This window comes from Mytilus californianus, unplaced genomic scaffold (genome assembly GCF_021869535.1).
Source record: "Mytilus californianus isolate M0D057914Y unplaced genomic scaffold, xbMytCali1.0.p SCAF_7, whole genome shotgun sequence".
Taxonomy (NCBI): Eukaryota; Metazoa; Mollusca; class Bivalvia; order Mytilida; family Mytilidae; genus Mytilus; species Mytilus californianus.
This window is the reverse complement of record NW_026262723.1, coordinates 108,481,032-108,493,976: the sequence shown is the minus strand read 5'-3', so window position 1 is coordinate 108,493,976 and position 12,945 is coordinate 108,481,032. Positions and strand designations below refer to the sequence as shown.

Here is a 12,945-nt window from a genome sequence, read left to right as displayed (position 1 = left end):
AGATGTTGCCCCTTAATTTGTGCTGCATATGAAGTATGTTTAGTAAGAATGCAAGTTTTAGTGTCTTTACACATTACATTTCTAAAATAGAGTAAATGTGTTTGTAATTTAATTGAACTTTTTGCAATGTAAATGAAATGTAATTAATTACTTTTGAAAGTAATTGACCTCAATATTCCGATATCACACATGATGTATCAAATGTTAAAGTTGAACTAGAATTCATTATAACAATAGTCAGAATTATAATGCTGATGATTTACCAGTGATAAAACAGAACAGACTTTTACGTAGCAAAAGTAACATTTTATCAAAGAGATATTGACAGTTCTATTCATGTATATGAAAAGATGAAAGATAATGCATTTGATTTTGAATTGTTGTATCACACAGTAATTAATTCCTTACCTGATTCTTCCTCATCTTCAACATTATCCCCATTTTCTTCATCGTTATCAATTTCATCGTCATCATCGTCATCATCTTCCTCATTACTATTGTCGTCTAATTCTTCCTCTGAATTTTCACTATCTGAATCATCCCCACTACTTTGGAATGTCTGTATACTATCTGATGTTTTACTAATCTTAGAGTCCACCTCCATGTCATTAGAACTATCATCAGAATTATCAGAATCCTCACTATTAAAACCCTCTGAAAGACTAGATTTATTTACATTTTTTGATATTGAGGCATTATCACAAGGTTTGACAGCTTGTGTTTTTACATTTTTATTACCTGAAGTTAATTTTTTATCACTTAAAGATAAGTCTGTTCCTGCTTTTAAATCACAGGCATTATTTTTGGTTAATATTTTCGGTTCCTTCAGATGTTTTGTTTCTTCAACTTCACTTTCCATTTCTGAATCAGAGTCTCCATCTGTTTCATCAGAAACTTCATCACTTTCATCTGTGTCAATGTCATCTTCACTGTCAATATCACTGTTTTTATCTTCTTCAGACATCATTTCATTGTCATTTTCATCATCCTCCTCGTCCCCAGATTCTTCATCTTCATCAGAACTTTCACTTTCACTTTCATTTTCATTTGACCTAACTTTACTACTTTTTGTTTCTTTATCCACAGATTTAGAAAACAACTGAATGTTCTCATCATCGTCATCATCGCTGTCAGCATATACTAGATTTTCTTCTATCTGTAAACAAATTAAATATACTAAATACAAATAATAATATCAATAAATCATAAGTCTAGTAATGAGTAGGGGGAGTCTCAACTAGTACAAATGTATCTTGTCAATTTGAAAATGATGACATATAATTAATGAATAAAGAATCATTTCTTACATAAGCTTTTTGATTTTTCTTTTGATAAGATGTTCCTTATAATTTATTGATTGATTGATTGTTGGTTGCTTAACGTACAGTGGCAAATATTTCATGCATGTTCAGGACGAGAACAAGTTAACAATAAATACAATAGGTAGGTCCTGTAATAGAGGCCGTGCGGGATGAAGGTCAGGAAATTTGGACTGCCACGGGAAAATGAGGGTATATTGGATAAGGACAGAAATTTAGCCTTGCAACAGGCCACCAACGGACCCCTCAAAGAGTTGTTGCAAGGGTTCTTAACGTGCAAAGAACGTGGCACTCTCTTTACACGAGGCATCGGATTTAACGTCCCCATTCTGACCAGACGTGACTGCCAACTTGTACATCCCGCACAGCCAAACGGACGCCCCACTATAGCGAAGGTTTTACCATCGGTCGGAGGAAGACCAATGGTGACCATATTTCTATTCCCCAGTCACCCTTGGGGCTCTTTATAATTTAAAAGGGTTGCTATCTTAAAAGAAGCTACCACAAGGGTGGATAATTATGTAAAAGTTTAAGTCACTTCTTCTAAAAGTTAAACAGATTTTGTAGTTAAAAGTGAAACACGAATTTACATTTTAAACGAAGTGTAAATTTTCTACAGACTTGTACACAAGACTTTAGCAAAACCACGATATTTCAAATATCAACAAATATACAATTTTCCCTCAATCCACAAAAATAAGTGAATCTGCTGTATGTATGTAACAAAATAAAAAAAAAAAAACAATATATTAAACTTTACATAACAAAAGAGAGCATGGTGGAAAGTTGTCTCATTGGCAATCATGCAACATCTCCTTATTTTTATACTGATGTTTAGCATAGAAGGTTAAACAAGGGACTTTATTATAAAGATCATTTACCTTCTGTTTCTTCTTTGTTTTTTCTTGACTGTCAATCTGAAAAAGAAATATATTTGGATACACAATTTGAAACTAAAGTAAAACAAAAAACAAAAAAACTTTAACTATTAACCAAGCGAAACTAACATCCAAGAAGGAAACAGACTATTCCAATATCCCAGAATATGTTTCCAACATGTATATCTGTAAATTAGGGTTTCATATTATCTCTGCTTCATGTATCTACAGTAAATAAAGTCAGAGGAATTGCAGTGACTGGAAAAGCTTCTTGCTACCTATATACACACCTGTGTGTAAGAATTTAACAAAATATCACATTTCATGGAAAAACAATGACTTTACAGTAATGCATGATCAGACCCTTTCTGAAAGGATCAGCATTTTTATGGCTGATGAATGCACTGCAAACTTCCATTATCCTAATCATATTTTCAAGGTACAAAGGGCCATAATTCTGGCTCTGTAATAGTGGTATATCAACAAATTGTCAAAATATCCAGAGCATATCTATTACAAATAACTATCTTTTTTGACTGATTTTTAGGGCTGGGTATAAACTACCTGGAACACCCTTCCAAAACAGCTTAAATATCTATTCTAACTGATACATAATCTTTATTAGATTTGTTTTATAATTGCTTTAACATTATACCTGTCCATCTTCTGAAAATAGTAGGTTGTCTGTAAACTGTGCAGGACGTCTGCTTCGACCGTCTGAAGTAATGTCATCTGTCTTTTTGGTATCTTCATCATCAGGACAACCGCTGTCATACCTAGTGTAATTACAAAGCAGTCTCTTATTTTGAGTACATTGAAAACATGCCTTCGTCATGTAATACAAAGTGAAATCTTCAAAATTTAAATTTGTTGCACGAAAGTAAACTGTTTTTGTACTACATGTATATCTTTTTTTTATTATTTATTATTTTGTCATAAATCAGGCCTTTGTTTTTTCTTTTGAAAAGTTCCACATTATATCATGCTATGGCCTATCATAACTAATTTCCCAGTATGCGTAAGGTCATACTATAGTTGCTATCATCCACGTAATTTGGTATATAGTGGATAGTTGTCTCCTGATTTTTTTATTAGTTCAATATCTGCAGTTAAACTAAATATAGATTGATGTCTACAATAATCATAATATTTCCAATAAATTAAGATTATCACTTTTTGTTCCAAAATATTTTCATGGTCTAAACATCAAATCAAAACTAAAACAAACTAATTATCTTGATCATACAGATGAGGGAGGATTGCCTCCCCTGACTCACTTTGATTTAAAATGATGTATCAATTAGTTTAATATGTAAAAACCCCATTTTTATTCTATCCATGTTATATGAGAGATGATTTAAATTACTTGGTCTTTATCCAATCCCTTTGTTGAAATATACTTGATTTAAACAATCAAAACTTTGAATTGAATTGATTAAATTTAGAACACTTTTGTTTCATTCATTCACATAAGTGATAAATTTGAAAAAATTCTGCATAAAAAAGAAGTTTAGTAAAACAGCTATCTATTGATGGATGCATCAGAATAGATAAATACAAAATTATGACAAAATAATAAAAAACTTATATCATGCTTAATGCTATCAAATACACAAATATTGAAATGAATTGCTTTCATGTGTTTTAAAGAATAAGTAAATAATAAAGGTAATATTTCTTTTGTTTATTTTGTAAATTTCATTAAAGTTATTACACAGTTATTAATATTTCTCATGTTTTAATACATTTAAATTTTAAATAAACTGATAAAAATTAATTAACTAATTTAAAGTTGACAATTATCTAATCAAATTTCAGAACAATTATAATCAACACCCAAGCCATTGGTGAGCCAATCACTCAATATGTCCCAAGGATAGACACAAATCTCTCTATCATTCAACTCTGCCAAGTTCAGCTCTCTGTCAGATTAGGAGCAAATCATTTCATATTTTTTACATATAAATCACAATGTTCCAAACTTCAGCAATCAAAAATCAAATCAATTCTTTTCAACATATTATTATTCATCAACAATTATTTCCATAATGGACAGATGTGAATCCACTCTGGCTTTAGTGGACTTTGAGCAAGTAGAACAGGATGGCTATTCCTCTGGATATGAATCCACACCATCAGACTCAGAGTCATCTACATCAACTCATAACCCACAGAATAACAGACTGATACCTATCACCTACAACAGGGACCCAGTCAAGATCAAAGAAAAGATGAGCTACAGAAATACACAAGCTCTGACAGAACAATTGAAAGTCATCTCATCCATACCAGAACTTTGTGATGTCACATTTGAAGTTGGTTCAGACAAGGTCAAAGTTCATGGTGTCAAGGCTATCTTGGGAACAAGAAGCAGAGTGCTGTACAATCTTATCTTAAAGAAACAGAAGGAAGCTGAATTTCAGAGAAAGGCTGATAAAAAAGACAAGAAAAAGAAAACCTCAGTAAAATCAGACAAAGTGACCATTGTTGTGAAGAAGTATGAACCAGAGGACTTCAGAAGGATCATACAGTTCATACACAGTGGTTCTGTGGACATCAACAGTTCATGTGTAGCTGGACTTTTATGTGGTGCATCACAGTTTGGTCTGGATGACCTTGAAAGAGCATGCTGGAACTTTGTCAACCATTCTGTTAAATCAGGGACCATCTCAAAGATTATACCGGCTGCCAAGAGATACAATCATCATAAAACTGGGCAAAGACTCCTGGAGAAGATATTTAGTCAAACACAACAAACTGTTGAATTGTAAATAACTGTTCAGTGCTTAATTTGTTATTACCATTAGTGCTATGTTTATGTTATTCATTTATAAGTAAATAAATATTCAGAAAAAAATGTGATAAATTTTGTTTGCAAACTACCCTCTGAAAAAGAAGCTGAGCCAGTGTGGCCTATGATGATTCCTCTTGAATATTTTTAATGTATTTAATGTAACTACAGTATACACAATATGACAACAAATGACTCTGTCTGCTGTTATAAAAGATAGACCAAGTTTTATCAGTGGACATTCATTTCCCAATGCAACCCTTTGTCAAAGGTTTATCCAATTGTGGGCTGTTACAAGTAAAACATTAATTTATATTCAATCCTTCTTCACACTTACATTCTAAAACATTATCAAAACCTGGATCAATATTATGTGCAGTGAATATGATGATAGTTCTTCTAACAGTTGTTTTGACATAATTATATGTGTGCTTAAATTAACTGTACAGTCAAATAACTTGCTGAAAAGAAGTGGTATTGAGTATAAATTCATGACACAAAATCTCTACACCATTACAGGACAAAACCATAAGAACAAGACAGTATGGGAAGCATACATAAGGAGACTGGATAGTTTTAACTTTTTGAAAAAAAACTCCTAATGCTAAATGATGATAATAAAATGAAACATCTTGTTTTCTTTACTGATAACTCATTATGTATATAACTATTGGGTCACCTGACAGCATCCAGTTGTTGCTGTTGACACATTGCGATCAATTCTGTCATATTGTGACGTTGTCCTCTGCTTTGCTTCCACATTCTACCTGTCACACTTTACATCAATTATCAAATACTTACAAACTGCTTTCCAGGATTCAACCAAACATGCACAGATTCTTTTACAGGGTGTTAAGTTGTGCATCTGCTTTTTCAATTTGTAATCTGAATGGATTTGGGGTTTCCCATATCAAAACATGGACAGCCATTTGTGCTTAAGAGTTTGTTAGTCTGCACCTTATTGAAAAAAGCTTGACAGAATTCAAAGAGTACAGATTTGTCTTCGTGTCATGAAGTTGTGCATTGGCTATTTTTATTTTTGATCTGTGAGATTTTGTGTGTTTGCTATACCAAAACGATGTCTTTGTCATTTTACTTAAATTGTTTTGAGGTGGAAGGTGGCTCACATCTTCCTTGAAAGATTTATATATTATCATTTGTATTACATGTATCATAAAACTTTACTCATGCCAAGTATTTCTTTATTTGAAACACAGATAAATTCTGCACAATTTTTTGACAGATGCCAATTTATCAAAGATGAATGGGAAGAAAAACAATGAAGGTATTCGAAAATGTACTCCTGACAAAAAACAATGTTATATTAAATAGTGATCTTAAACCAGTAGCAATATTCTTTTTATAATTTTAAGTCTTCATCTAACAGAAAAAATATTTTATTTGAGTTAATTCAAAGTTGATGTAGTAAAATATTTGTCCCTTAATATATCAGTGTACTGTAGCATTTGTTGCCATTATGACCTTACACCTGATAATACATCTATAACAAATGCATGTAGTTTTCTTTATGATAATTGAAGTCTACTTTAAACAATATCTTACCACTTTGACATAAAAACTATTGACCATAAAATACTGAGGAAATTTGATTTGAATTACAATGATTGGAATGGTGGTTTCCATTATGACAATCAGGAAAACTACTGTTTTTTGGATGATAACTTTTAGTTAGTTGGAATAGAATGATTTAATTATGATTGAGTAAAGCATTTCTTTCATTTGAAGTAATTTTGGAGAGAATTTTAAGACTGGACTTGGAAATTTTACTGAATATAGTATTTTTCTAGAATTTCTTTGGATGGTATTGCCATGTTGTTTGTTTATAGTTGTGTATTGGGGTAAACAATTGAATGTTTTTAATTATATTCTTGTAGATTTACAGAATTATGGCCCTTTGACCTTAAGATAAATTTAATCAATACTAGCCTTGCCCATATTTTTTTCATTATAGATGCAGATATTAATTAATTTGAGTAAAGATAAAAAAAAATTGTTCCAATTGACTTACTTTAGTAAGTACAGTTTAAAAGTCTACCTTAATTAAAATATACATATGCATGATAGCATACACAATCATTTATATGTAATAATAGAATATTTCACATTCTATATGCTGTTATTCCATCATTTCAAAAATTGTAAAGTATATCGAAGAAAAAATGATTGATGTCTTTTTTTTTAATAGATAATTTTAAATGTCAGATTTTATGAGCATTATTGATTTAATTACAATACATTACTTTGTTTGCTATTTTTTTCCCAATGATTAATTTACAAAAGGGTAAATCAAATTAGCTTTACAAACTAATCAACCAATCAACTAAATTAATTGAATAGGTTGATGACCCCAAGCTGTAGACAAGCAAACAACTCTGTGGAACTTTCATTGACAGAAATGTCTCCATGTCTCAATTTTTATGCCATTTTATGCTACTTGTCAAAAAAGGAGCAATTCATTTCATAAAATGTCATGTATATATATACTATACAGTAATATGAAAGTACAAATCATTTCAAATTATATCTTTGTCTTTACACACACTAACAACTACAAAATGAATAGATGTGAATCCACTCTGGCTTTAGTGGACTTTGAACATGTGGAACAGGATGACTATTCCTCTGGATATGAATCCACACCATCAGACTCAGAGTCATCCACAACAACTCAGAAACCTGGAAAAGGCAAACTGTTACCAACCAGCTACAACAGGGACCCAGTCAAGGTCAAAGAAAAGATGAGCTACAAAAATACACAAGCTCTGACAGAACAACTGAAGGTCATCTCATCCATACCAGAACTTTGTGATGTCACATTTGAAGTTGGTTCAGAAAAGGTCAAAGTTCATGGTGTCAAGGCCATCTTGGGAACAAGAAGCAGAGTGCTGTACAATCTTATCTTAAAGAAACAGAAGGAATCTGAATTTCAGAGTAAAGCTGACAAAAAAGACAAGAAAAAGAAAACCTCAGTAAAATCAGACAAAGTTACCATTGTTGTGAAGAAGTATGAACCAGAGGACTTCAGAAAGATAATACAGTTCATACACAGTGGTTCTGTGGACATCAACAGTTCATGTGTAGCTGGACTTTTATGTGGGGCATCACAGTTTGGTCTGGATGACCTTGAAAGAGCATGCTGGGACTTTGTGAACCATTCGGTTAAATCTGGGACCATCTCAAAGGTTATTCCAGCTGCCAGGAGATACAGCCATCATAAAACTGGACAGAGACTCATGGAGAAGATATTTGGTCAAACACAGCAAATTATTGACCTTTGACTTTAAGTGCTGACTGATGTTATGTAAAAACCTTAGTGCTATATTGTTTATTATGTGCTCATTATTTGTGATATAAAATATCAAGCAAATTCACCTATAGATTTTCTTTTTTTATTTTCATATCTCGCTGATTTGTGGTCATTGATAAGGATACAAGGTGGATCATATATGAAACAAAATTACCATTACTAATCAAAAAGTAATAATTTCACTATTTAACAAGCTAACAATATCACATGATCATCACTGCATCATAAGTTATATACAGCAAAATCACACATAAAATATTGATTTAACAAGCCAGAAAATGTAAACAATCAATAAGATGATATAACTTAAATCTATCATAATAACAATTACGATTCAGCACAAGGAGTAAGATTACGTATCTACCTGGTTTGTAAACACATTGGTAATGGGAAGAAGTTTGAAACATAACAGTGAATTAAAATGAGTGTGTAGTAACCATTCAAATAAAAGCTTGCTTTTTGAAAGGTGAACTATAAATCTGATAATTCTTACTTCTAATAATGGCAGTTAACAACCGTCCTCACTTTACTTTATGCACACAGAGATAGTTAAATTGTAAGAATATTCTATGCAATGGATGTCTTTTTTAGTGTGCTTCATATTTTTTACATTTATGATTCATATTTCCAAGCATTTGATCTTTCACCTGATATCTTTGTACTTACTCTTCCATATCACCATCTGTGATTGGTGCAGTACCAGAAAACATGGTCACATGACTTGAAGTCATCTTCTTATCCAATGGGTTCTCAACATTCATCAAAGAGGCAACAAATTCGTTTGCTGGGGCTGAATTCTAAAATATAGAAAACACTATTAAAAATATGATTACAATTTGTTTTTTTAGTTCTTTCAATTTCTTCCAAAAAATTGAATAACAATAGATAAAAAAATTATTTTTCAATAAAAATTTGAGTAAAATTTGAACAAGATACTACATATATCCTATATCAACATGGGAATATATTTTCCCAACTGATTTATTAGATCTGGTGGGAAAGTTATTTCAAAAGATTTTGTATAGTCCAAAAAAATCGGTTTTGTTAAGATGTTGCTTTATCATTGATTTACCTTAGATCTTCTTCTGTTCATACATTCGTTTTTGCTCTCAACAAATTATTCAACATTGCTTTGAAAATTTTAATATCACAAAGTGAAGTATGCTGGACAAACCAATTATTACTGTCTATAAAACTGGAATTAACACTATCCTCAGTTTATACAAGGGTTCTTGCTTACAATTTGGATTGGAATGACAGATTTTTTTTACAGATTAAATGTAATTTCAATGTCTACCACACCAACATATCTAAGTTAAGCACATTTTTATACATATTTTATGTTATAAGAATAAGAAGCTGCTGAACCAATGCCTTTGTGGTGAAGTGAAGGTAGAGTCACTAAAGAGGATACCCGATGGTATGCAGGGTTGTCAATAAAAATAAATAAATAAAATACCGCTGGATTGACAACAACACTTTAGTAAACTGCAAGATTTATTGTGTCGACTAGTTTCGCCGATTAGATCGGCGTCTTCAGGACAAATTATATAGAAATTTCAATCCCTGAAGTATAAAAAAATGGTATCTAAATTTTAACGTCATAATGTGTTTACTCCATTGTCTTTGTTGTTCCTGGTTACCAATGTATGAATGAAATGAAAAGATTACAAATGTATGTACATAAAGGTAGTAAATTAATGTAATAAATTGAAATAAAAAGTTAAATGTTATTGTCAATTGTTTTTTAAATGCTGTAAATGTTGTGAATTTCCTTGACTGTTAATTGTTTGTTTAATTCCTCTTCACATGTTTTTATCTGTTTAGTACGTCCTTCATAGGTTGTGTAGCTGTCCATAATTACTGGTGTTTCATTTTCCTCGACTTGACTAAGTAACCGTAACTGTTAGTGTTATATCTGGGTGGTCCTGTAGTTTTAATGTAAATCACTTCGTCATCCGAATCTTCCGGTTCACTTCGTATGATTTATTACATTAATTTACTACCTTTATGTACATACATTTGTAATCTTTTCATTTCATTCATACATTGGTAACCAGGAACAACAAAGACAATGGAGTAAACACATTATGACGTTAAAATTTAGATACCATTTTTTTATACTTCAGGGATTGAAATTTCTATATAATTTGTCCTGAAGACGCCGATCTAATCGGCGAAACTAGTCGACACAATAAATCTTGCAGTTTACTAAAGTGTTGTTGTCAATCCAGCGGTATTATGTTTTATGTTAAGAAAGGTCAAATGTTGTCATACAATGATAATCTATGAAGTTTCCACTATACCTCTTCAGCTTGTTTATGTGAATGGCTACCACCAAGATCTATATATACAGCATCCTTGTCATAAACAATACCCCCAACTCCTGACATGGGGGCGTATATCATCCTCTCCTTAGCACTGAGGGACCGTCTCTTCTCTCTGTCAGGGCTGGGACAGGGGTCAGGTAAGAAGTGCATATCACTGATAGAATAATCACCACAACCTGTAACAAACAGCTTATTAATACTCTAAATATATGCAAACACTCTGAATATAGATCAGATACTCTGGTTGGATGAAGAACAGCAATAAAAGAACTGTTCATAATATTAATGGTTATTCTTAAGTATATCATGAGATTGTTGTTGAGTTATTGCAAGCCTTAAACAGATAGATATACATGGCTTTTTAGAGATTTTCTTTATCTGTTATATTCTGGGTGTTATAGCTTAACAAATTACACGGATCTCAGATCTGTTGGTCTGATAACTATTTAGAGAAAAAAAAATATCAGTTAGATGATTTATTATAACTTTGAGAAACTAGAGGCTCTCAAGAGCCTGTGTCGCTCACCTGTATTTACTGATGCTTTGGAAATCATGTAAAATAAGGTTAAAATCATAATTAATAGTATTAGATATTAGATATTATAATGATATCTAAGATAATAACAAAAAACTGCAAAATTTTTGTAAAATTACTAACTCAGGGGCAGCAATCCAACAACGGGTTGTCGGATTCGTCTGAAAATTTCAGGGCAGATAAATCTAAATCTGATGAACATTTTTGCCACCTGTCAGATTTGCTCTAAATGCTTTAGTTTCAGAGATATAAACCAAAAACTGCATTTTACCCCTATGTTCTATTTTTAACCAAGTCGGCCATGATGGTTGGAAGGCGGGGTCATCGGACAAATTTTTTAAATTAGATACCCTAATAATGATTATGGCCAAGTATGATTAAATTTGTCTCAGTAGTTTCAGAGAAGAAGATTTTTGTAAAAGATTACAAAAATTTACAAAAAATTGTTAAAAATTGACTATTAAGGGCAATAACTCCTAAAGGGGTCGACTGACAATTTTGGTCATGACAACTTATTTGTAGATCTTACTTTGCTGAACATTATTGCTGTTTACAGTTTATCTCTATCTATAATAATATTCAAGATAATAACTGAAAAATTTCCTTAAAATTACCAATTCAGGGGCAGCAACCCAACAACAGGTTGTCAGATTTGTCTGAAAATTTCAGGGCAGATAGATCTTGACCTGATAATCAATTTTACTCTTTGTCAGATTTACTCTAAATGCTATGGTTTCAGAGATATAAGCCAAAATCTACATTTTACCCCTATGTTCTATTTTTAGCCATGGCGGCCATCTTGGTTGGTTGGCGGGGTCATCGGACACATTTTTGAAACTAGATACCCTAATGATGATTGTGGCCAAGTTTGGTTAAATTTGGACCAGTGGTTTCAGAGGAGAAGATTTTTGTAAAAAGCTAACGACGACGGACGCCGGACGCCAAGTGATGAGAAAAGCTCACTTGGCCCTTCGGGCCAGGTGAGCTAAAAATAAATAATTTCCCAGACATTATATAAATAACACATAGCTGAGAGGGTGATAGAGCAGATTGATACCCTGAGAAAACATTGTCAACTGCGGCGAAGCCAAGGTTGACAATGCTTTTTCGAGGGGTACCAATCTGCTCTATCACCCTCTTAGCTATGTGTTATTTAATTTATTATACTGAATGTCCTATCATTATTGTCTTTTACAGATGAATTTTATTTCAAAGTATTTTCTATGACGTCACGTACATAACAACGTTACGGGTATTAGAAAAATCAACAGAAGCGAAGCAAGATGTTTTATTTTTTTTATTTTGACAGTCAAATAATAGAATGAGCCAAAACGTAGAACTTAAGCATTGTCTTTAATAGCTTGATTTAAATTCAATTCATTGTCTTTTAAATTATCGAATTTTGATTGGTCTGGACGAGAGGGTGACATTCAAAACAAGAGGCTCTCAAGAGCCTGAATCGCTCACCTGTTATTTTTTTTGCTTAAATCTTTCATCAATGATTATTTTTGCTTTTTTACCCATATGTTCAATTTTAGCCATAGTGTCTATGTTTCTTGACGTAAAAGGAAATGAAATACAAAATTTATACTAGATTCATTTGAGAAGATTTTTAAAGTTAAAAAACATAAAACAACTTGTGTAAAATTGTTTTTAAAGGGCAATAACTCCTTGAGGGGTCAATTGACAATTTTGGTCATATTAAACTTTTTTGAAGATCTTACTTTGCTGAACATTTTTGCTGTTTACAGTTTATCTTTATCT

General features: G+C 31.9%; 1 protein-coding gene across 2 annotated transcripts in view; it reads right to left on the bottom strand.

The window, feature by feature from the left end:
- LOC127708877 (ribosome biogenesis protein BMS1 homolog) overlaps window positions 1–12,945 on the bottom strand; it is a 41,857-nt gene that overhangs the window by 19,860 nt on the left and 9,052 nt on the right. For both annotated transcript variants that reach the window (XM_052214040.1, XM_052214039.1), the window contains exons 8-12: window positions 10,623–10,822; window positions 8,983–9,113; window positions 2,853–2,973; window positions 2,201–2,236; window positions 409–1,156 (exon numbers count right to left, since the gene is read on the bottom strand). In XM_052214040.1, coding sequence (XP_052070000.1) covers window positions 409–1,156; window positions 2,201–2,236; window positions 2,853–2,973; window positions 8,983–9,113; window positions 10,623–10,822 — 1,236 coding nt within the window. The remainder of the gene's footprint in view (window positions 1–408; window positions 1,157–2,200; window positions 2,237–2,852; window positions 2,974–8,982; window positions 9,114–10,622; window positions 10,823–12,945) is intronic.